This window comes from Camellia sinensis, chromosome 5 (genome assembly GCF_055761805.1).
Source record: "Camellia sinensis isolate YWXY chromosome 5, ASM5576180v1, whole genome shotgun sequence".
Classification (NCBI taxonomy): domain Eukaryota; kingdom Viridiplantae; phylum Streptophyta; class Magnoliopsida; order Ericales; family Theaceae; genus Camellia; species Camellia sinensis.
Window position 1 is genome coordinate 89,138,674 of NC_138965.1, and position 24,126 is coordinate 89,162,799.

The 24,126-nt window shown below is 35.7% G+C and overlaps 1 protein-coding gene across 1 annotated transcript in view; it reads left to right on the forward strand.

Moving 5' to 3' along the window:
* Positions 1 to 10,194: 10,194 nt before the first annotated feature.
* The window catches only part of LOC114299699 (protein NUCLEAR FUSION DEFECTIVE 4), a 54,917-nt gene continuing 40,985 nt past the window's right edge, over positions 10,195 to 24,126 (forward strand). Inside the window, exon 1 of the mRNA XM_082869217.1 lies at positions 10,195 to 10,318. Within this exon, the coding sequence (XP_082725343.1) occupies positions 10,232 to 10,318 (87 nt within the window). The 5' untranslated portion in view covers positions 10,195 to 10,231. The remainder of the gene's footprint in view (positions 10,319 to 24,126) is intronic.

Here is a 24,126-nt window from a genome sequence, read left to right on the forward strand (position 1 = left end):
CTCTAGAGCTTCTCTCTCTAAGGGTAAAGATTTGAGGCAAGAAAATGATGTGTTTCAAGGTCTGCCGGCTGTCTTAACAATCAGCTCGGACACGTGGCGCTACCAGGTTGGTTCAGCTCAAAAAGGTGATTGATTGATAAGACAAGTCTCTGACAAAGCGTATGCAGCAAGCTCGGTACAACACATCGGCAATGAATGACATCGGCTCGAATCAAGGATAAGGCAACGGGGTAACAAAACATCGGCTAGGGAGGACGACGCTTGACTAAGCTGTGCCACACCTTGGCCGGGGTGTGCCACATCTCGGCCTAGGCCATACCTGCCCAAGGACAAGGTTCACTAAGTGCGAAACATCTCGGCAATAAATGCCCGAGGTGAAGATGGGGGTCGACCAAGGTCTCAAAATAGTTCTAAGTACAAGGGTTCAAAGGCGAACTAAGCTCAAGAGGACCTCGGCCACACACACCAAGCAAAGATCAAAATCATGCTAGCAACTTTAAGCAAATCAAGACAAGACAAAACCTTCAAAAACAAAATAACAAGGTAGGATCATGCAGGAATGTATGCAAGTATGACAAGAGTAAGGTGAGGGTTGTTACATTAGGTGATCCACTTTACCCTAGATTTTTGAAACCACGAGAGTTCTTCTTGCTAAAGGACAGTATAATACTCTTTCATAAGGTCATTTTCCAACAAAAACAAATTATGAGAGTAAACATGGGATTAAGCTGTCTAGATACTTTCAATTCTGCCGAGAATCCATCTTTTCCTTCGAAAGATGTTGCCAAAAAGGTTTTTGTTCCAAAGGGTTGCATTTTAGTAATAAGGTTGATGGCTTCTGGGATAGAATTCTGGCTATCAACCTAAGAATTTTTTACTACAATTTTAAAGCTATCATCAATAAACCAAGTTACTTCCATTTTAAAAGGCCTAGCAAAAGGGTTAGGAATGTCATACAATGAGCACACAGAATCATGGGGGGAGTGGTACGATTAGGTGTGTGCACGGCAGCCTTGAGATTTAGGGGCTCAAGGCGAACTTTGAAAATTGAGCCCTCTTACATTGAAAAAAAAAAATAAAAATTTATAAATAAAACGAGAAGTAACAACTTTTTTATTTATTTGCAGTCACAAAAAAATTTATTTGCATATATAATCATTAAAATTATAAATAAAAATTTACTTTTATATATTAAGATAGGAAGCAATCATTACAAATACTTGAAAAAAATAAAAATTTAGTCTTGTTGCTTTTTTTTGAACCACATGTTCAATTGAGCCAATAGTATTTAGAGCCTCTATTTTTAGCCTAAATTTGAAAGCCTAAGGTGTAGGCCTCTCTTACCTGCTCTTAAAGCCGGCCTTAAGAGCAGGCCTGGGGCGTGTGGAAGGTTTCTGATTGCACCTTCAATGAACGCAACGCAGCACCTTGGTCTAGTCTTTCAAGAGTGATGTTTCTATTTTTGTTATTTATATTTTTTTTTGTTATTTTATTATTATTATTTTTTTTGCAAAATAGTGGGTCGAATGTTCCCTCTAAAATGAATGATCCATTTATGAAATGAAGCCACAACTGTTTGTGTAGTAAATTCAGTCTATTTTTTAGCTTGTTTAGTCATATAATAATAAAAAATTTAAAAATTATAAACATTTCTAAAAATTATGTAAATATAGAATAATTATCAAGAGTCAAAACTCATTTAACGTCCAAGACGTAATAATTACCCATATATATAAAATGGAGAGTATATACTTGAAAAATTAAAGGGAGAAATTGACTGCAATGCAAGTTTAAAAAATTATTTATATATTAATGATAAACTTTACAACATTAAAAATTAAATTTATTAACTTTATCATTTATTTATAATTATATTTTAAACTTAGTAACGAACTGTTATTAGCCCAAAATTAAACAAGGCGAAATTCATACACCCTCATGTAAATATATATATATATATATATATATATATATAGAAAACGATTATTTCATAGTGATTAACATATTTTGAGAAAAATTTCCGACAACTTGAAGCACAGGCCTCGTTTGTTTTCAGAAGTAGAATGGAGAAGATTCATAGTGAAATGATTCATCGTGAGGGGATTAAGTAAAATTATGTTTGTTTTAATAATAGTTGTTAGCGTAAAGATTGTTAAATTATTTTTATGTAAAATAAAAAAAATAAAAAAAAAACATTAAACTTTAATGTTCAAAAAAAATGCTCAACATGTAAAAAATTAAAAAATTAAAAATTTCCATAAAAAATAAAACAAATAAAATAATGATTTTTATTTAACAAAAAATACAAAAAATTAAACATTAATATTCAAAAAAAATTCCCAACATGTAAAAAATAAAAATAAATTCTAATCCGACGGACTATCTTTTTAATACCACATCTACCTCCTCCATCCTAATTTTCCTTCCAAGGCCTAACCTAACCTCCTCCTCCATCTCAATCCCTTCTCTAAATCTACAAACAAACATAATGCCTCCGTTTGGGAAGTGGGTTGGCTTTTTGGCTTTTTTGGCTATTTTAGCCTGGGCTAAAAAGCTTGGTTTGGGAAGGGCTTTTTGACTTTTTAGCTTTTTTTGACTTTTTTTGTGAGAGAATAGTGTAATGATTATGGGTTGGATGTGATATTTTATTTTTTGTAGCTAAAATAGCCTATTTTGTCTTTTGCGACTAAAATAGCCAAAAAAATCCACTTTAATTCTTCCCAAACGAACCCAATATTAAATGGATTTCACCTCTATCCTAATCACATCCTTCGGTCTATCCCCAAAACAAAACAAACGGGCATTGTGTTATTTGTAACTCTTTTTGAGACAAGTGGATTGTTCTCTGGAGAAGAGTTTCTTCTGACCGAGACCATTGTCAACGGCTTCCAAACCCTTCAAACATTCCCAATGCCTCTGTAAATGCAGAAATCCATCAAAAACACAGTTGGAGGAAGATCCACTGTCACATCATTCGCCTCCTCTGTAGCGCAACAAACCCATCTGACCCTCCAAACTTCCTATAGCAGCCCACTTGTTATCTTCTGTTTTTTAGGTGCAACGGAAAAAATCCACTTCTTATCTTCATGAGTAACTAAGCTTGGTTTGTGAAGCGAGTTGATTTTTTTTATTTTTTTGGTTATTTTAGTTTGAGATTAAAAAATTTGGTTTAGGAAGGATTTTTGACTTTTTAAAATTTTTTTGACTTTTTTTTAAAGAAAGAATGTAATAATTATGAGTTAAATGTGATATTTTATCTTATTAAAAAATTTATTTCATTTTTTGTGACTATTTTAACCCCAAATCCCCTTCTTCAACAACCCCTAACTAACTTGAACAAACATTTTCCTAAGGATTCAAAATGAGGGACTGTAGAGGGAAATGGGATTTTTAGAGACAGAAGAAATAAGCATAATGTTATCAAAATAAATAGAAGCCTAAATGAGAAAGAACTAGTCTGACAAAATAAATTGTTAGTTTCATTGAGCGATGTTTGTCAATGACTTTGGTCCCGTTTGGTAAAATTATAGAAACATGATTATAGATCATAACTTAATATATTATAGTTTATAGCGGTAAACATAAGCTGTTAACTTGTTTGGTGCAACTGTGAGATTATGAATTTAGGCAGTAGAGTAGTATTTGATTAATAAGCTGTAAAATAACTATTTGTTGTGTAATTGTCTTTTTTGCCCTTATATAATAACAAAATGATTATTTTGTTATTTTTTTCAATTTTAATTTTAAAAAGTTATTTCATTAATAAAAGTTAATATAATTAGTATTAAAAAAATTATTATTTTCATTAATAGTATCAATTAGTATAAAATTATTTCATTTTTTCATTATAAATTAATTAGTGTCAATTAATGGTTTAATTAGCATCAATACTTCTTTTTTTTCTTTTTCTTCATTTTTTCTTCTCTCTCTCCTTATTTTCCTTTCTCTTTTTTTTTTTTCCCCTTCTCTTCTTTCTTTTTGTTAATTTTATTTAATTTATTAATTCATTACAATTAATATCCATGTATTTATCTTATTGTTATTTTTTCATTACAATTAATAATATGACAATTGTATTTCTTTTTAATATCCATTGCACAATTCATTTCAATATTAATTGAATTTTTTTTTAAATTGTTTTTTGTTTCTCTTTTTTTTAAAAAATTTATTTCAATTTATTTCAATATTATTGTTTATCAACAATTGTTTAAATTTTTTTCAATTTATTTATAAAAATTGTTTTTTTTTTGAATTGTTTTTTTAATTATTTTTATATTTATTTCAATATTAACATAAGCTGTAAATTTATTTCAATTTATTTTTAATAATTGTTTTTTGTTAATTTTTTTTATTTATTTTTATATTTATTTCAATATTAACATAAGCTGTAAATTTATTTCAATATTATTTTTTTTCTCTCAATTTTTTTTTCTCTTTTTTTTTCTTTTATTTCATTACAATTTTGCAAAACCCTAGATCTGAATAGTCGGAGCCGCCGCCACCAGTGAAGAAGCCCTCTATCAGCTCATCCATCTCCTCCACCACCACCAGAAACCCTCAATCGTCATCATCATTATCACCATTTTCAGATCGTGATGTTGTTTCAGATGGTGAAAGAGAGAGAGAGAGAGAGAAGCTCAGTGTTAGCAAACCCTAGCCACCTCCGACAACTCTAGGGTTTGCTGCTGGTTCAGATAATGATTGATCATGATGGGTGTGGTTAGGGTTGTCAATCGCGAGTTCTGGTTCGTTGCCGTTTGATTGCCACGTCGTCGATAGCGAGCTTTGGTTCATCGATGGCGAGCTAGGGATTTGCCCTTCTGGTTCGAGAGAGAGAGAGTTTTGCCCCTTTACAATGGGAGGGTTTTGCCCCTCTGGTTAGGGTTTCAGATCACGAGAGAGAAAGAGAGAGAAGAGATAACGAAGAGAGAGAGAGAGAAGCAGAAATCACTCCGTCGCCGGAAATCCCCTTCGCCGAAAATCGCCCCTTTGGCTCGTGTGAGGGACAAAAATGAGGGTGTTTTGGTTTATATACATGACACACTTGTAATAATTTGAAATTATGAGGGGCATTTTAGTCATTTTACCTCTCACATCTCAACTGCGCACTTAAGCTGATTTTTGACTTATAAATTAAGTTTATCCTCCCCCATTCAAAGAAAAAGTTTATTTTTGACTTACAAAAAGTTATAATCTGTATTGTTAAGCTGAACCAAACACATCAAAATAGCTTAAATTAAGCTAAAAGCTAAAATAAGCTAGAAATAAGCCCTACCAAGCAGGCCCTTTATCTCTCGAAAAGAATAAAATATTTTTGTTGTTTTATGAATCCAAAAAGCCATCAAAGTAAATAGCTGTCAAACTAGCTACATTTATCAAGTTTTCTCTAACTTTCTCTCAACATTGAGAAAATCCTAATATTATTTTGCGGAAAATACAACCCAGTGGAGGTTAGAATTTTTTTTACAAATACATGAAAGACTTTAGAATTTTTAATTATTACTGTTTATAAAGTTTTAGATCGATGTGTAATTTTATTTATTTTTTGGGTACTTTTACACTGAATTGCTATTTTCCTATTATTTTCATTGTTTTATGAGCTCAAGAAGCAAATTAACTGTTAAACTAGTTTCATTACCAAGGGTTGCTCTGATTTTATCTCTAAACATTGAAAAAGAATGAAATATTTTATTATTTTATCTTCGCACATATTCATGTTTTGAATATTTTCACAGCAATTCCATCTACTTCATCCATTGTAGAGATTCAAAGGTGTCTTTTTAAACTTCACTCAACCATGCATATCATAAATATTTTAATATTACACATTCATTCGTTGAAAAATGGTTCATTGGCGGCCGGTGAAAATTTGTCGAAAAAGTTGACAGAATGGTCATCGAACATTTGCTAGAATGGTTGTCGGCACTGGCGATGGGTGGTGTCGTCAGGTGGCAGTAGTTGGCAGTTGATAGTCGTGTCTGAGAATAGAAAGAGAAAAATTAGACCAAAAAATTGCATTGTTTGAATTAAGAGACCATAACAACACAAGGGTAAAAGTGGAACAAAACGTCTTTTAAAACAATTATTCTTACTTTTCACCAACATATTTCAATAAAAGGGTTGCTAAATGCCCCTATCTTTCTACTTTGGACCTCCCATTTTTTATATTTTATTTTATTACAATTTTGTCCTAACATCAAATTCCAATTTTATCCTCATCTTATCCTTCCAAGTCTAACCCCAACCCTACTCTTACCATCACTTCCACTTCCACCGGCAACCAACCCATCTCCATTATTTTCCTCCTTCAACTAGCCTCTCACCTTCACCTGTTGTTCACAGAACTGTCAATGGCAGCGAAGGTTAGGGTTTTGGCGGTAGCGGCGGAGGAGGAGAATGAACAATATATTCGCGAACTCTCTTTCGCAATCTTCATCTTCATTCTTCGAAATCTACTCTCTTTTCTCTCTTTTGTGCGCGATTCTCTCTCTCCTCGTTGATTTCTCTCTCTATCTCATAGGTTGGTCAATTTCTCTTCGTTCGGTTACACAAAGCCGAACATATTGAATATGTTCAGTGCTCCACAACCGAACATATGCTTTTTGTTCGATTACATAGTATCGAAACCGAACATCAGGCTTTTGTTCGGAACTGGTTTTTCAAATGACGGCGAGAGTGGTCGCGAAGGCAAAAAGATGGGTTTTCCGAAACTAATTATTCATCCTTTATCTTCAGCAACATCAATGTGATTCTCTACAGTGGAGGAATCACCCTTCGAACTTGGGCTCATTACACTTCTAACGTTGTTGCATTCCTTGAAACATAGTTTGCATTTATCTGATACTCCGGGGAAATAGACGGTTACTCTGTTGCTGTTACCGCTATTTGAGCAGGTTGCCGAAAAGAGAGGGTCGCTGGAGTGGGAGGAAGATTGCCGGAGGAGGGAAGGATGAGTTAAAGATGGAAGGTGTAGGGGTGGGGTTCAAAGGGTATATTTGAGATTATGATAGAGGTCCAAAGAAAATAAAGAGATAACCAATTTTGGTAGTAGGGGGCTAAAGAAGTGAAGGATCCAAAGTAGAAAAGTGGGGGTATTTAGCAACCCTTTTCCAATAAACTTGTCTTTATCACAAAAAACAAAAATCAATCATTGAATCTAATGTCATGTCATAACCATAGAAATGCCCTTCTCACTAATAAACCCTTTTAACTATATTTCCATATCTAATCCTATAACAACCTGTATTTTAAACCCAATTCACATTACTATATCTATTATCATTATCTATTTTCATGAAGAAATGTGCAGAAGCTACAATCATTAGCTCAATCATACAATAGTAGTTCCCTCTCGTTTATACATGCAACATTAAATTATAATTGATAAAAATGCCCTTAGGCTTACAATTACATAAATAAAAAGGGTTAAAACTCTTAATACAAATACTGGCATTCCGCCTACAAATAAAATAGCCCCGTAGCCGAAAGTAAAGGAACTTCTCAACTCACAATAAATTCTCCATCTCTGGACCTAAAAAGATTTAACAGCATGGAATGAATATAAAATCTAGTAGGGATCCAAATAATTCTAATTAATATAGTACAATGCATATATATGATCATAAATATTCCACATACTACGTGCATAAGTAGTCTTTTTCATTATTCAAAATATATACATTGGCATACTTTTCATCATAATCATTTCGTGGCATTTAAGAGGGATCCAAAATTTTAACTTTCCATTTCGTTTTGAATAACTAAAGAAAACTTCATAACTTTCGAATGTTTGAAAACCATTTCTAAAAAACTCTCAATTCTCCTAAGGTAAATCAACTAAAGCAACACGATAACCATACTACAATTAGACAACGAGTATTCCACGTAAAGTTATATATAATTCCCAACAACCTATCACATCATATAGCTCACTAGAATCACAACAATAATTTCCAATTCTCAATACTCTCGAAGGCATCTCTCACATTTTCTGGCCCTAAAGTGTCACAGTTAATTTTGGACTATAGTGTCACAGTTAATTTTTTTCCTTCAAACTAACAAAAAGTATATAGCGAGGGTTTGGTTTTCTACAAAAAAGAGTAAAAATAATGCAATAAAAAGACAATTTTATCCAAAATTTCTCCAAACTTAAAATTAGATTAATATATTAATTAAAATAAAGTAAATTAAAATACAATTAAGAATTTATTTAAAATATAATTAAATAAAAATAAAAATGATTAAGAATTGATCTAAAATATAATTAAATTAAAAAGTTAAAAGTTATAATAAATAATTAAATATTTATGATTAATTTTGATATAAAATATAATTAAACTAAAATTAGAATACATATTTAAGAATTACAATGAATAATTAAGAATTTATAATTAATTGTGATTAATTGAACTAACGTTAGACATCATAAATTATGTGCAAGAGAGAGGAGAGAGAAAGAAAATAACAAAAAGATTAAAAAAAAAATTGAGAATATTACAGTCATTTCATAGCTATAATTAATGGTATTGACCGTTATACTTTGATCCAAAATTACATAAAAAATATCTAATTATATTTGAACTATAAGAAATAAAGTGCTCACATGTCAAACTGTAAGGAATAAAATGACTTTTATTCTAAAATTTATTGTATTTGTCCTAAATTTCAAATGAAGTGGGTATAATTTACCCTTTTAACTTAACCATTAAGGATGCTCATCAAACTTTCAAACCCTGGCCCAACCCCCATGTACGCCTCAAATTCAATATGGTTCTCTCAAGTTCCACCCATGGTCCACCATTCGTCACGTACCATACCATCCCAACCCATCCAAACGAACTCCACCCTCCTTGTGAATTGAAGGATCCATTTTAGTGCTCTGTAGACTTATTTTGGATTCTTATTAGGGGCTGTTTAGGGGGATGATTGAGAAAAAATTGACTTATCCAAAGATAAAATAAGTTAAAAGTCAAGAAAACAAAATTGTCACATTCCAATTATAATTGTTTTGTTTTTTCTCTCACAAAATTATAAAAATATCAAAAGTTCATCCCAAAATAAACTTTTTTAATCAAGCTAAAATAATCAAAAGGTTAGGCTAAAAAAGTTGTTCCAAACGAACGCTTAGTAATGTGAATCTTTTAAACTTGCTTATACATTATTTATGTAAAAAATTACATTGACCAAATATACGTAATTCAATCATTTTTTTTTTAAATGAAATGATTTATTTTTTTAAAACAAGCATCATCCAAACATGTGACTAGATGATCTACTCCCAAAACAGTGCACCTAAGGTTGGATAAATGGGGTATTATATTAAGTGATTGAAAAACATAAGAAATATAATGAATGATAATTAGGCCAAGTTTGGCATATTGCAAAAAAGTCAAAAAGTCAAAAAGTTATTCAAAAAGTTAAAAAGTTAACACCATTCACCAAAAGTCAACAATTACGGCTGCACAACTCCCAATGCTAATTTTTCCTTACAAATCAATTTTTACAATTTTTTATTACACATTTTTTCATAAAAAGTCAAAAAGTTAACCCAAACATCTATATTCTCTTCCTCAATTTTTTAGTTCAAAAAAATAAAAAATACACTTATTTAGAACACCCCAAACAACCCCTTAGTGAGAGAGCACAACCACTTAGCACTCCAGAACTATTATATGATTTTCTCATAAAAACGACCTGTAAAGCACTACACTGAACCATCCCACTAAATAGCATCTCTTATGAAATTATTTAATAACCTTAAAATATTTTTCCCTCGTTTATAGATATAGCTAACAAACTCACACGGAAGATAAAACTGAAAACCATACATATATATACATGCAACCTAACAAATATTTGACAAGAAGAAAACCTAATTAACCATCTCCTGAAAGACAAACCTTGAAAGATTCACCAGAAATTCTTCTCTCTCTCTCTCTCTCTCTCCTTGTATATATATCCTTTTTGTCATAGATATAGTAGAGAGAGAGAAGGAGGAGAAGGAGGAATGATGGTGGGGCAGTCAAGGAAATGGATGATATTGGTGGCGAGTACATAAATACGGGCGTTTACGGGGACAAACTTCGACTTCTCATCCTACTCAACGGATTTGAAGTCGGTTTTGGGGATTTGACAGCTACAACTCAACTACCTATCGTTGGCGTTGGATATAGGAAAGGCCTTCGGGTGGTGTTCAGGGGTGTCTCTCTTGTATTTCCCTTTGTGGGTTGTCATGTTCATCGCTGCTTTCATCGGTCTCATTGGTTATGGTTTTCAATGGCTTGTCATTCAGAGACTCATCACCCTGCCTTATTTCCTGGTTAGTTCTCTCTCTCTCTCTCTCTTGAATTTGCATTTCATTGGAGATGCTTAAGGTAAGAAAAAATGTAAATGAAGACCATAGTTCACTCTTCTTTTTTTATTTGATTTAATTTTCATTTTGTTGAGATTTAGGATACATAAACCTAATAAGATACAAGCATCAAGTGGCAGAGGAGGCACTGGCACTGTGTCAACAGCAGCAGCAGATGCCACACTTGTTAGCTCAGTGTCAGACTGTGATGCTGGCTAAGTCACACCATTGTAATATTAGTACTTCAACACAATACAGTTGTGCTAGTATGGTTACTTAGTTAGAGAGTTGTGTGCTAGTATAGTTAGTCAGTTAGAGAGTTTGTTATGAAGTTTAGTTATAACATTTTCTATATATACAAGTTCTGTAATACAAATCAGTTTGTGAGATGAATTAATAAAATCACTTTTTCTTCATGGTATTTAGGAATGGCAACAGGGCGGGGCGGGGCGGGGCGGGACCGGGGATCACCCTTCCCATCCCCGATCCCCGATGGTAGAAACTCCCCCGTCCCCGGCCCCGATCCCCGACGGGGAACCCACTACCGCCCCCACCCCCGCCCCCTAATGGGGATCGTGTTTCCCTGATCCCGAAAATCCCCAGCCAACACAAAAAAAAAAAAAAAAAAGCTCCAGAAAATGAATTCATCAACAACAACGACAACATCAACAGATCTAACAGATCAAAAAATATTTTAATCATTTTCATCACCAACAAATCTTCATCAACATTTTCATCTTCATCTCCAACATTTTCCAGATCTGAAGAATAAAAGCAAAAAAAAGAGAGAGAGAAGGAATTCTGTGAGAGACAGAGAGAGAGAGAATGAGATCCGTGAGAGAGAAAGAGAGAAAGACGGAGATACCTTCCGTGAGAGGGAGATGAGTCGGCGGTGAGGGAACTCTGTGGTTGTGTTAGAGAGTGAGACTGAGAGAGAGAAGAGAGAGAGAGGGGCCAGACTAGACCCGATGATGCCAGACCAAATGATGCCTGTGTGTTATTTGTTGTGCCTGCCAACTCACACACCACACATATATATTCTGTGTTATGTTTGTACCAAACACACATATAGATATAATAATATAATAACATATATATAATAATATAATAATAAACACACAACACACGTATATATATAATAATATATATATATATATATAAACAGTACACGTACATATATACATATAAGAACAGAATCGGGGGGCTGAACGGGGCGAGGCCGGGGTTAGAAACTGTATCCCCGTCCCCGGCCCGAACATCATCGGGGATTTATTTTTAAATACCATCCCCGGCCCGTCGGGGGTATTTTTGGAGAAAAAACCGCTCAATTCGGGGTCGGGGGGTCGGGTCCCCGTCGGGTCGAGTTCAAATTGCCATCCCTAATGGTATTAGAGCTACAATAAAGCTCCAACCAGCAAAGTTCATCAATGGCAGATTCACCTCTTTTACCATCAAATCTCAATCTTCTCATCTCAAATTTTGGATCATTGGTCACTGTCAAGCTTGATTCTACCAACTTCTTGATATGGAAGAATCAAATGCAAAACATGCTACGTGCTATGAATCTCTTAGGCTTCGTAACAGGATTGATTCAATGTCCTGCTTCAGAGATCATGGATTTATCTGGAAAATCAATTCCAAGTCCAGATTATGCAAATTGGCAAACAATCAATGGACATCTCTTGAGCTGTTTGACTGCGACACTATCTCCTGCTGTTTATTCATCCATTCTTCATCTTTAACACAGTTTTAAGGTATGGAAAGCTCTTGAAAAGCGATTTACATCTTTGTCTAGATCACATATTCATCAACTGAAAAATAAGCTTCAAAATATCTCTAAGAAAACCTCATTAATAGAAGAATATCTTTTCAAAATCAAAAAAATTTCAGATCAATTATCACCAGCCTCTACACAAGTCGATAATGAGGATTTGGTTTTAATGACCTTAAATGGCCTTTCTAGTGAATATGATGCTTTCACTATAGCTATTCGCGCCAGATCTGAAGCTATTTCTATGGATGAACTATGTTCATTATTATGTTCAGAATCAGTTCATATTAAGGCTAAGATGAAAGGTTCCAACACCAGTAATGATCTCAATGTTGCCTGCACGACAGCTAAAGGATCAAATCACCACTATTCACACTTTGGATTTGATTCTCAATCTTCCTACTCTGGATCCGATAGAGGTGGTTTTTCACAATCTAAAGGTCACAATTCTTATCGAGAACGAGGAGGTAGATATATGCAATCTCAAGGAAGGTTCAACAATCGAAATAAAGGCAGATTTGTCTTATCTCAAGGATGTTAGATCTGTGGTGGTCTCAGTCATTCAGCTTTTGATTGCTAGTACCATATGGACCCAAATTTTTAACCTATAGCATCACAGACTTCTCAATCCTATCAGTCCTCAAGCCCTGGTCCTCCTAAAGCCTATACTGCCTCTGCAGCTCATAGTCTTGCTTCGGAATCAACTTCACAAGAATCAAGAGTGCCTTGGTACATTGACTCTACAGCCACCAACCACATGACAAATGATCTTGCAAATTTATCTTTGTATTAAGCCTATACAGGACATGATTAAGTCATTATAGGTAATGGTATTAGACAAGGTCTTTTACCTACTCCTACTTATTCTTTTCATCTTAACCATCTTATCGATGTTCCTTCAATTTCCTCTAATCTTCTCTCTGTGCACCAGTTGACCAAAGATCACAATTGCATTGTTATTTTTGATGCTCATTCTTTTGTGGTTCAGGACAAAGCCATGAAACAAGTTCTGCATAAAGGAGTTAATAACAATGGTCTCTATCAGTTCAGTGGTTCTTCTTTTCCTTGTTCACCACATGCTTATCAATCCTGCTTTTCTACTTCTGATCTGCTATAGCATAAAAGGCTAGGACATATTTCTCATGAAAAATTCCAATGTTTAGCTCCTCATTTACCTGTTTCTTCTTCTAAAAAAAATAAATTTATGCCTTGCATTGATTGTAATATGTCCAAAATACATAGATTGCCATTCAAATTGTCCAATTCTTCTGTGAATTCTCCTTTTTCTTTAGTTCATAGTGATGTATGGGGACCATTTGTTACTGAGAATGCCAAATTTTAGTTCTATGTTTTATTTGTTGATGATTACACTAGATTCACTTGGATATATCCTTTACTTTACAAGAGTAAAGTTTATGCTAAGTTTCTTCATTTCAAAAGCTATGCTGAAAATCAATTTCATACTTCACTCAAAATTTTGAGAACAGATAATGGGTCTGAGTTTGTGAATAAAAGAATGGATTTGTATTTGTCTTCTCAAGGCATCATTCATCAAACTAGTTGTCCCTACACACAGGCTCAGAATGGTGTTGCCGAAAGAAAACATAGACATGTTATTGAAACTGCCATTGCTCTTCTGCACCATTCTTCTTTACCTTTGTCTTTCTGGTTTGATGCAATTGCTACAACTGTGTTTTTTATTAATCGCATACCTAGTTCTGTTCTTGGAAATGTGTCTCCATTTGAATCATTATTTCATTCTGTGCCTGATTACTCTTCTTTTAAGGTCTTTGGTTGTCACTGCATTCCATGGCTAAGCCATGTGTTTCTCATAAACTCCAGCCAAAGTCCATTCCTTGTGTCTTCATTGGATATCATTCTACCATCAAAGGTCATAGGTGTCTTGACCCTATTTCTGGTAAAATCTACATCTCCAGGCATGTTCTCTTTAATGAGTGATGTTTTCCTTTTTCTTTATCTTCTTCTTCATCTCATTCTTATTCCACTTCTTCCTCTTCTTCTATTCCTTCTTTTTTTTGGTCTTCCTCTTCTTCTCCATCATCTTCTATTCCTACTCCCTTTACTATTTCTTTGTCAACAAATTTTACTTCTTCTTCTTCTTCTTCTAGTTCTTCATTTATTCCCTATTTTCCCACTTTTGTTCCCATTAATTCTATTACCATTGATCTTCTACCTATCTCTCAGCCATCTCCAACTGCAGCTCCTGTCTCCACTATCTCTCTTAATTCTCATCCTATGACAACTCGGTCTAAAGCCAGAGTTCCTGTTTGTTTAAAGGTTACTTCTATGTCTGATCTCTCTACTAAGCTTCTTACTACTGAACCTAGTACTATCAAGGAAGCTCTTCAATCTGATGTCTGGCTTAAAGCTATGCAAGAGGAGTATAATGCTCTTCAAGTTCAGGGTACCTGGGATCTTGTTTCCTTGCCTTCTTCTAAATTGGCCATCGGCTGTAAATGGGTCTTTCGCATTAAACGACATCCTGATGGTCGTATTGCACGGTACAAGGCCAGACTTGTGGCAAAAAGCTATTTGCAATAGGAGGGGATGGATTTTCATGAGACCTTTAGTCCTGTTGCTAAGCAGCCCACCATTCGCATCTTTATTTGCATTACTCTTCATTATAATTGGCCTATTACTCAGCTCGATATCTCCAATGCATTTATCCATGGCTCACTTGAAGATGAAGTATTCATGGCTCAACCTCAGGGATTTGTGGTCCTTCTTATCCTAATCATGTGTGCAAACTCAAGAAAGCTCTTTATGGTCTTAAATAGGCTCCTCGAGCCTGGTATTCTACTTTCTCAGTTTTTCTTCTCTCTCAGGTGTTTCATAATAGTTTGTCAAATACTTCCTTCACTACTAAAAAAATCACTTTTTGCGACCGCTATAAACCGTCGCAAATAATAAAAAACAGTCGCAAAAGATTTTTTGCGACGGCCCATGCGACGGCAAATGGGGGTCGCGAATGTGGGGGTGGCAAATATTTTTTGCGACCGCAAAATAGCAGTCGCAAACTATTTGCGACCGCCTAATCTACTTATCGCGACTAATATTTTGCCGTCGCAAAAAAATTAAAAAAATACCTACAATGTATTAGCGACCATCTTGTTACCGATGCAAAAAAAATATAAATAAATAAAATACCTACAATGTTTTAGCAACCTATAGTCTCATATATATATATATATATATATATATATTCAAGTAGTATATACAATAAATATAAAGTGATATTTGCAAAAATTCTAATACACATGTATTATTTTCCATCACTTCCCTCAACAAAATTATCTTTCTTCAAAAAAAAAAAAAATAATGTGCATACAAAATATAAACTTCTATACACACAAAACAAATATCCATCAACCATCCTTAAAAGTATTTATACAAAATACTAATAGATTCAAGTACTAAAAAAAAAAAAACTGAATTTAACTCTCAATATCACCTACTCAATCATATCAACTACTCCCTCAACACTACCTGCAAAAATATACATCAATATATTAGTTGACTAACTTGGATGCCAAAACAAAAATGGATACAAAGAGCACATTAATTGACTTACTTGGATGCCAAAACCTTTTCCAATAGCGGTACAAAGAAGTTCAAAATTGTTCTTAGAATCAATACTAGTTTGAAAAGAGTTAATCATAGAGGCCGGAAAAATGTACAAAAAGGGGGATGACCCCAATCTCAAGATCAGCAGCTCAAACCTCAAACCCATGCTTATCAGACGAATCAAACCGAACCTCCAATTCACGTCGTTCTCAGAAATTCCATTTACAGACCAAAGCCGCAATTACTTAAATTAAGTAACAAAGAATCAGCTCCATAGAAAAAGTTTAGTTCATGCATGCACAAAATTGTTTTTCTCAAAACATTGAGGGAAACAAAATTCACAAACTATAATCCATTATCTAATTATGAAACATTCATACATGCACGAAATTGTTTCCCTCAAGTTTTGCCTAGCTGCTGGAGCTGATTAATAAGTCATAATGAACCAAGAAAGAAAACCTAAAGACAAGCCAGTACATGTTAAACGTAAAGGTATAAATTAATACAGAGTTATATGATACATTAAAAAGAAAGACTTGTACATTTTCTGGACTAGTGACAACATGTCTCATTTATGATTTCTTATTAAAGGCCAACTGACAATAGGATACTGCAACCAAGGTAAAAGAATATACCAGCATATAATGGATTAAAAAAAAAATTAAGCACAAGACTTACTGTTTTACGAACTCCAGCAGGTAACTCTCCAAAAATTTCATCACAAAACATATCATTTGACATCTCACTCTGCAAAATCAAACAGAAACCGAAATCATGTACCTATATAGAACAAGCACTTAAAAGTAAAAAATATTCAATATCAAGACTACAAAATATGGGAATCAAGTATTTTGTCAAAAATAACTTCAAAGGACACTGGGACACATAAGAGAAGAGGCAACGCAAGCAATATAGGGATATAATACTAGAACAAAAATAAAAAATCAAGTGGCTCCTAATTTTGCCACAAGAAAAATTAATTTTACATTTTCTACGATATACAATTCTTTACTATTTTTGGTAATAATTCTTTACAAAGTATCTGATATGATATACAATTCTTTACTATTTTTGGTAACAAAAATAAAAAATCAAGTGGCTCCTAATTTTTTTAATGGAGTTCTGGAAGTGAAAAAGCAAGTACTTTAGGTATGAAACCCAAGCCACATGATGCTCCGTACAGTGTTCCACACCTGTAATTTATCTACATAATAGATACAGCAAACACTTGCACCCATATTCATCAAAATCATTTCAGCAAACACTTCCACTTATGCTTTGGCAACCTATAATTGATGCCAACCAAAATGTCCCAAGCAACAAAGATGAATTATTTCACTATAAAGGTGAGAGCAGAAGTCCTTCCAGCATACAGAACTTGGCTCTCTCTTGGTATTCGGTTCATAGGCCTGCAGCCCAATCAAATTTTCAAGGCCTCTTGAGGTGTCATTTAGATGAGCCAAGCCCCTAAAAAATGAAGGACATAAACAAGACAAAAAAAACAAAATCAAAGTAAAGATTACATCATAAGTTGAACAAGGTAGTTTGTACCAAATTTTAACTTTTAAAATTATTTAGATAAGGTATGTGCATTTAAAGGATACAAACATGGATAAAAATGGATCGATTATTACCTAGGGAAGAAGTTCATAACCAAGGTTCCGCCACATGAACCTTGGCTCAAGTAGTTAATCACATTTAGCGGTAGAGATAAAGACGAGGATGATCCTCCTTGTGTCAACTGTAGATGCTTCAACTTGTGAAATGGAGAAGGATGACTTCTGAGAGAATCAGGATCCATTGCAAGAACCTTACCATATGCAAAACAAATAAAAACAGAAAATTAATTTGGACTCAATAGCTAAGACAATTTAAAGATAGCATTAGGCAATAACAAGTAGTAGTTGGTGAGTGCTTGTTTATTTTTATATATGATCCACACGCCTACAACAAATTGTACATTGTTATATATGAGGCTGGAAATGCAGCAAATAGCTACGATAGATATACCACAATTGGAATTCAGCATGACTATTTGTAACTACTCAATTTGATTTAAATGACTACCATACTATAGTATTTGGTAAAAATTGGATGGAACATCATAATCTATGGAAATGCACTACAAAGGGTATCATAGCAATCTTATTACTAATTTCAAGATAGTTATTTGCCATCCTAGTCCACAGAGGTGAGCCAATTACTCCTAAAAGCAGTTCTAATTTATAAACTAAGAAGCACCGCACCTCATGTGTGGCCAAACTCCTCCCCAAGAGTGAATAAACACATGGATATAATTTATTATTGGACAAGCAATGAGATTTGAGCTTAGAGTCTTTCCTTGTTTTATGCTATGTTTGAGAGTTTAATCAACTCAATGAAGTATAACTATGGCTTTTCATATCATTAACATTCTAGTGATAATTGTGGGGATATATTTTCTGAGTACCAACACGTGGCAAGGTGACGCCGACGTATCAGCCGAGGTGCCACGTGTCCTGGTCGTGACGCCGAGATGATCTCAGCAAGGCCGAGGTTATCTCCGAAGATATCGGAATCCGAGATAAGCAGATAAGGGATAAGAGTCCTAAAATAAAGAGGGAACTCAACTTGGATATGGACAAGAGTCCTAGATTGGGAAAAGACTTCAGTTTGGGTAAAGATAAGACTCTTAGAGAGTTTATCCTAATCCCACTGGAAGTCCCAGATTAGCAGTAATCCTAAGTCCATTAGGGCCAGGCTCCTATTGGGACTAGGATTGTATTGGCTATAAAAGAGAGGCACCCCCATGGGTCTAAGGTATGCCTTTGATACTCAAGCTTGTGAGTTTAGTACTTGATTTATCTTTGAGAGATATACTGACTTGATCGTCGGAGTGCCCCCGGGTGGTCGAAACCACCGCGGGATGCTTATATTTCTGTTGCAGGTCAGTCAGGTGCCATCTATTCTGCCAGTGCTCTCCAGCTGGTTACTAAGCGGGCAGTGTGGTCGGAAAATCACCCACACAATTTGGCGCCGTCTGTGGGAAAGAAAGAAGAATAGATGGCCAATGACGGACAGAAGGATCAGATTAGAGACAATGCTCCTACTGGGAGTAGGAGACCTATCGATCTCGACATTGAAGGGGACGATCGCAACACAGAAACCCGTGACCAGAGTCACGGAGTCAAAGACGCCAGCCAGGAAGGTGACGCACTAAAGACAACAGATCGAAGCAACGAAGACAATCTCCAGGTATGGAATGATAGATACCTGCGGAGGAACGAAGACCCTTCCAGAAGGGATGCAAAGACAGGGGGCATGAGCGCTCCCAAGAAGATAACATTCAAGTATAGAAGAGCTCAACCTGAGTGAGCAAATCCCGGATCCCAGATCCCAAAAGACATGATCTCAGCCTAGATGAGTAGGTCCGAGAAAAGAAGAGCTCAACCTGAGTGAGTAGATCCAAGATTCCAGAAGATAAGATCTCAGGACCTGAGTCCGAGAAGAGAAGAGCACAATGAGCAGATCTCAAATCCCAGAAGATAAAAAGGAAACACACAAGATCAGACTAAAGTTGGCCAGAATTGAGAAGTATGCTAGGGCCGAGGAAGACATGCCAGGAACAAAGGCATCGGAACAAGAAAAGAGAAACGGCTCGCCGATGCGAGGCCGAAAATCAAACTCAGGTTGGAGCCAAGTAAGATCAATAGAGAAACCAAGGCCGACAACCTCGGATTGAATTCAACCTCGGCGACAAGGTCGAAGCTACATGATGAGAACCCAAGTGGATTTTAAGTTCACATTGGGGGCAAAGAGAAGAAGAATGCGGTTATCACTTGTTGAAATTTGTAGCAATTTACAAGTTGGTTAAACCAATATGATGCTTAGCCGAAGTTAAACCGAGATAATGCTTAACCGAAGTTAAGCCGAGACGATGCTTAACCGAAGTTAAGCCGAGACGATGCTTAACCGAAGTTAAGCCGAGATAATGCTTAACCGAAGTTAAGCCGAAGATGATGCTTAACCGAAGTTAAGCCGAGATGATGCTTAACCGAAGTTAAGCCGAGATGATGCTTAATTGAAATTAAGCCGAGATGATTCCTTGTCTCCACTTGTTGAAATTTGTAGCAATTTACAAGTTGGAGTCAAGATGATTCCTTGTCTCCACTTGTTGAAATTTGTAGCAATTTACAAGTTGGAGTCAAGCTGATTCCTTGTCTCCACTTGTTGAAATTTGTAGCAATTTACAAGTTGGAGTCAAGCTGATTCCTTGTCTTCACTTGTTGAAATTTGTAGCAATTTACAAGTTGGAGTCAAGCTGATTCCTTAATTCACTTGTTGAAATTTGTAGCAATTTACAAGTTGGAATTAAGCTGATTCCTTATCTTCACTTGTTGAAATTTGTAGCAATTTACAAGTTGGAGTTAAGCTGATTCCTTATCTTCACTTGTTGAAATTTGTAGCAATTTACAAGTTGGAGTTAAGCCGAGATTACTGTTTCTCTTCACTTGTTGAAATTTGTAGCAATTTACAAGTCGAAGTGAAGCCGAGGTTATAGTCTGCACACTTGTAGCAATCTACAGGTTGGTTAAACCAGAGAAGATGCTTAACACTTGTTGAAATTTGTAGCAATTTACAAGATAATGTTAAGCCGACATGTGATCATCTGTTGAAATTTGCAGCAATTTACAGGTTGAGGTAAAAGCTAAGTATATTGTTTAAACACTTGTTGAAATTCGTAGGAATTTACAAATAGATTATTGTTTAACACTTGTTATGTTAATCCTTGTTGATCCCTGTTACAGTTTATGTTAATCCTTGTTGAAATTTGTAACAATTTACAAGTAGACTAGACCGAGATCACCGTTTAAACACTTGTTGAAACTTGAGAAAAAGTTTACAAAGTTAACATTGAGTAGTATATGTTTCGCACTTGTTAGAATTTATGAAAAGTTTTCAGGTCAGTATCTTGCCGAAGTAAAAGTTTTGTAGCTATTATACCCGAGGTATGTAACCCCGAGAAGATTGCACAAAGGAGGCAAAGTATGAAAGGCATGCACAATATTCTAAGTATAGAATCTTGCAAGAGCAGTTAGAAGAAGATCAAAACAGAATTCGTCGTGATTGACACACCTTCACCTTACAACATCATCTTGGGAAGGCGATGGTTGCATGCAATGGGGGTAGTTCCCTCAACGTTGCATCAACTATTGCGGTTCCCCACAGAACATAGGATTGAAGAAGTCAGAGGAGACCAACTGCAGGTAAAGAATTGCTCCATGGCAGTAATGAAAACTACCTGCAACATTTGGGAACCAGGAAAGGCAGAGATTGAAGACGAGGACATGGAGGTCCTAGATGATGTCGGCAAGGAGCCAGCCAAAAAGAGTAAAGAGACACTGAAGAAAATCCTCGTCTAGGAGGGTGACGAAGAGCGCTTCATTCAGAGAAGGAAAGTTGAATTAGACATTGAAGAACAAGGAGGCACATCGGCCATATGCAGAGCTTACATTATCTAAAGAACAAAAAGGTACAAGAGTACAAGCGACAAAAAAAGGAAAAACTTCAAAAACTGAGATCATGCTTAACCGAAGTTAAGCCGAGATGATGTTTAACCGAAGTTAAACTGAGGTGATATTTAACTGAAGTTAAATTGAGATGATACTTAACCGAAGTTAAACCGAAATGATGTTTTACACTTGTTGAAATTCTGAGAGAATTTACAAGTTAAAAAGTGCACAAAGTTAAATGTCGGCAAAAGATTTGCCGGAGTCAAACGTCGTTTTGATTAGAATAGAACCACTAAATGCACGCCAGAAGTGGTGACCAGAATTGTGAAAAAAATAAATGCTTCAAGAAACAGGGATGATAGTTTGCAAATGCCAAAAGAAAGAGGGTCTAAAGGGGGTGAATTAAAATACCAGAAGTTTAATACATCGGCAAAAGAAGAACACATCAGGTCTGTGACCACGGTACGAAGCCAACTTTCCTAAAGTGATCCTAAGTGCAACTTATGTTCACATTAGGGGGCAAGGAGAAGGTACATGGGGAATAAATGATAATTAAGGAGCAAGAAATGTTAACACTTGTTGAAATTTTTGAGCAAATTACAAAATGAGTTAACCGAAGATTATGAAGTCTACCACTTGTTGAAATTTGTAGCAATTTACAAGTTTGGTATAGCCAAGATAACACTGAAAGACGTTTCCGAGATATGATCAACCGAGATGACCAACTAGCTTGTTAAGAGCTGAGAAGGTTGGCAAGTACAAAAATGAAGACCTTAAAAAACTAGGGACTGAAAGCAAGAACGTCGGACTAATCTACTTCGACGGACGACAATGGTTCAACCTCGGCAGTCAGTTGGAGGAGCTTCTCTACCGCTACCTCGGCATCAATTTTAAAGCAAACTACTCGGCATCAGCGGTAGGTTATGTCTCACCCCCAGAAGACAGTTGGAAAGAGCTTCTCAGCAGCCTTCTCAGCCACGAGCTCAGCATCAACCTCCTGAAGAGTTTGATCAAAGCTCTTCTTGGCGATTGGCACCTCGAAGTTTTGAAAGCAAGGATTGAAAGCAAAAAATCTGGGAAAAGACACAGAAAACAGAAACAAGAATGTAATTCATAAACAAGAATGGTGATGAAGCTACCAAGAAATCAAGACAAAAAGATTGCACAAGTGTGTCAAGCCAAGAATAGTGGTGGAAATCAACAGATGTGTGAACAGTGTGTATTCAAGAAGATGATTTGGAAATAACGGGTAAAACAAGCAATGGTGATTAAACAATGAAGCAGAGCTTCTTGGAAAGCAACAAGAAATAAAACCAGGAGGAACAGTGGCTTACCAGAAAGAGGGAAGACGGAATAAGAATCGCCGAAGTCTGACGACAATGACAGAATGACGTAAAGCTTCACCGGAGAAGAGAAACGAAGACAATTGCAGAAGCTTGAAAGCTTGGAACAAATGACGGATTTAAGCAAAAGAGCTAGAAAGAGAAGAAGCCAGAGGATTAAATGAGAAAAGAGAAAAATAGTCAAGAAGACGACAAAGTTCAAGAATAAAGCCAAGTACACAGGCACTAAGTAAGTATGTGAAGAATAAGAAAGTAATGACCCAGACATGATGCTAGCAACAGAAAGCGGATATGACAAGAACAGTTCCAGGCATTTTAGTAATAAATCAAAAACTTGAAGACAGACGAAAATAGAAGACAACAGAGGGCAAGTAAACGGATTCAAAAGAGTTATGAAAGATTGAGCTTAATAAAAGAGTTTATGAACCTACAAAAGTGAAATGAACGCCGATATGAAAATCGCCGGAGTCAAATAAGTGACTGGAAATCAGGAACTCACCAGAGAGTGTGAGTGGAGCAGTTGCAAAAACTCTTGGAATTTTCGAATTAATGGAACCAGAACCTCGGCTAGGAGGTGCGATTTCAAGCAGCTTGGAAAGCATGAAACTTGATTCTTGACATCAGTGACAGCGAAGTCCAGGGAACTTTGAGGTCGGCGAGTTTGATCTCGGACAGAGGGGCACAGATGAACGAAACAGTGTAGGTTCCATCACCTCAGAATGCCGAGGTAATAGAACCTAGGGGGCAGTTGTGGGGATATATTTTCTGAGTACCAACACGTGGCAAGGTGACGCCGACGTATCAGCCGAGGTGCCACGTGTCCTGGTCGTGACGCCGAGATGATCTCGGCAAGGCCGAGGTTATCTCCGAAGATATCGGAATCCGAGATAAGCAGATAAGGGATAAGAGTCCTAAAATAAAGAGGGAACTCAACTTGGATATGGACAAGAGTCCTAGATTGGGAAAAGACTTCAGTTTGGGTAAAGATAAGACTCTTAGAGAGTTTATCCTAATCCCACTGGAAGTCCCAGATTAGCAGTAATCCTAAGTCCATTAGGGCCAGGCTCCTATTGGGACTAGGATTGTATTGGCTATAAAAGAGAGGCACCCCCATGGGTCTAAGGTATGCCTTTGATACTCAAGCTTGTGAGTTTAGTACTTGATTTATCTTTGAGAGATATACTGACTTGATCGTCGGAGTGCCCCCGGGTGGTCGAAACCACCGCGGGATGCTTATATTTCTGTTGCAGGTCAGTCAGGTGCCATCTATTCTGCCAGTGCTCTCCAGCTGGTTACTAAGCGGGCAGTGTGGTCGGAAAATCACCCACACAATAATAAATAGAAATTTAAAATCGATTGTCAAATGCAGAATGTAATTTAAAAAACAAAATAAACTACAAAAGCTACAGAAATTCCCAAAGTTGATGACTGGGGAAATTTTTTTTGCATCTCGAACTTCTTAAACAACCGAACTTCATAACTCCAAAATTGGGGAAGCTAGAAGTAAGCTCGGCAATTAAATTTTTTCGTCTCTGAAAGTGGAAGGCTGTAAAAGATGCACAACTAATAGACAAGGCTTTTAGT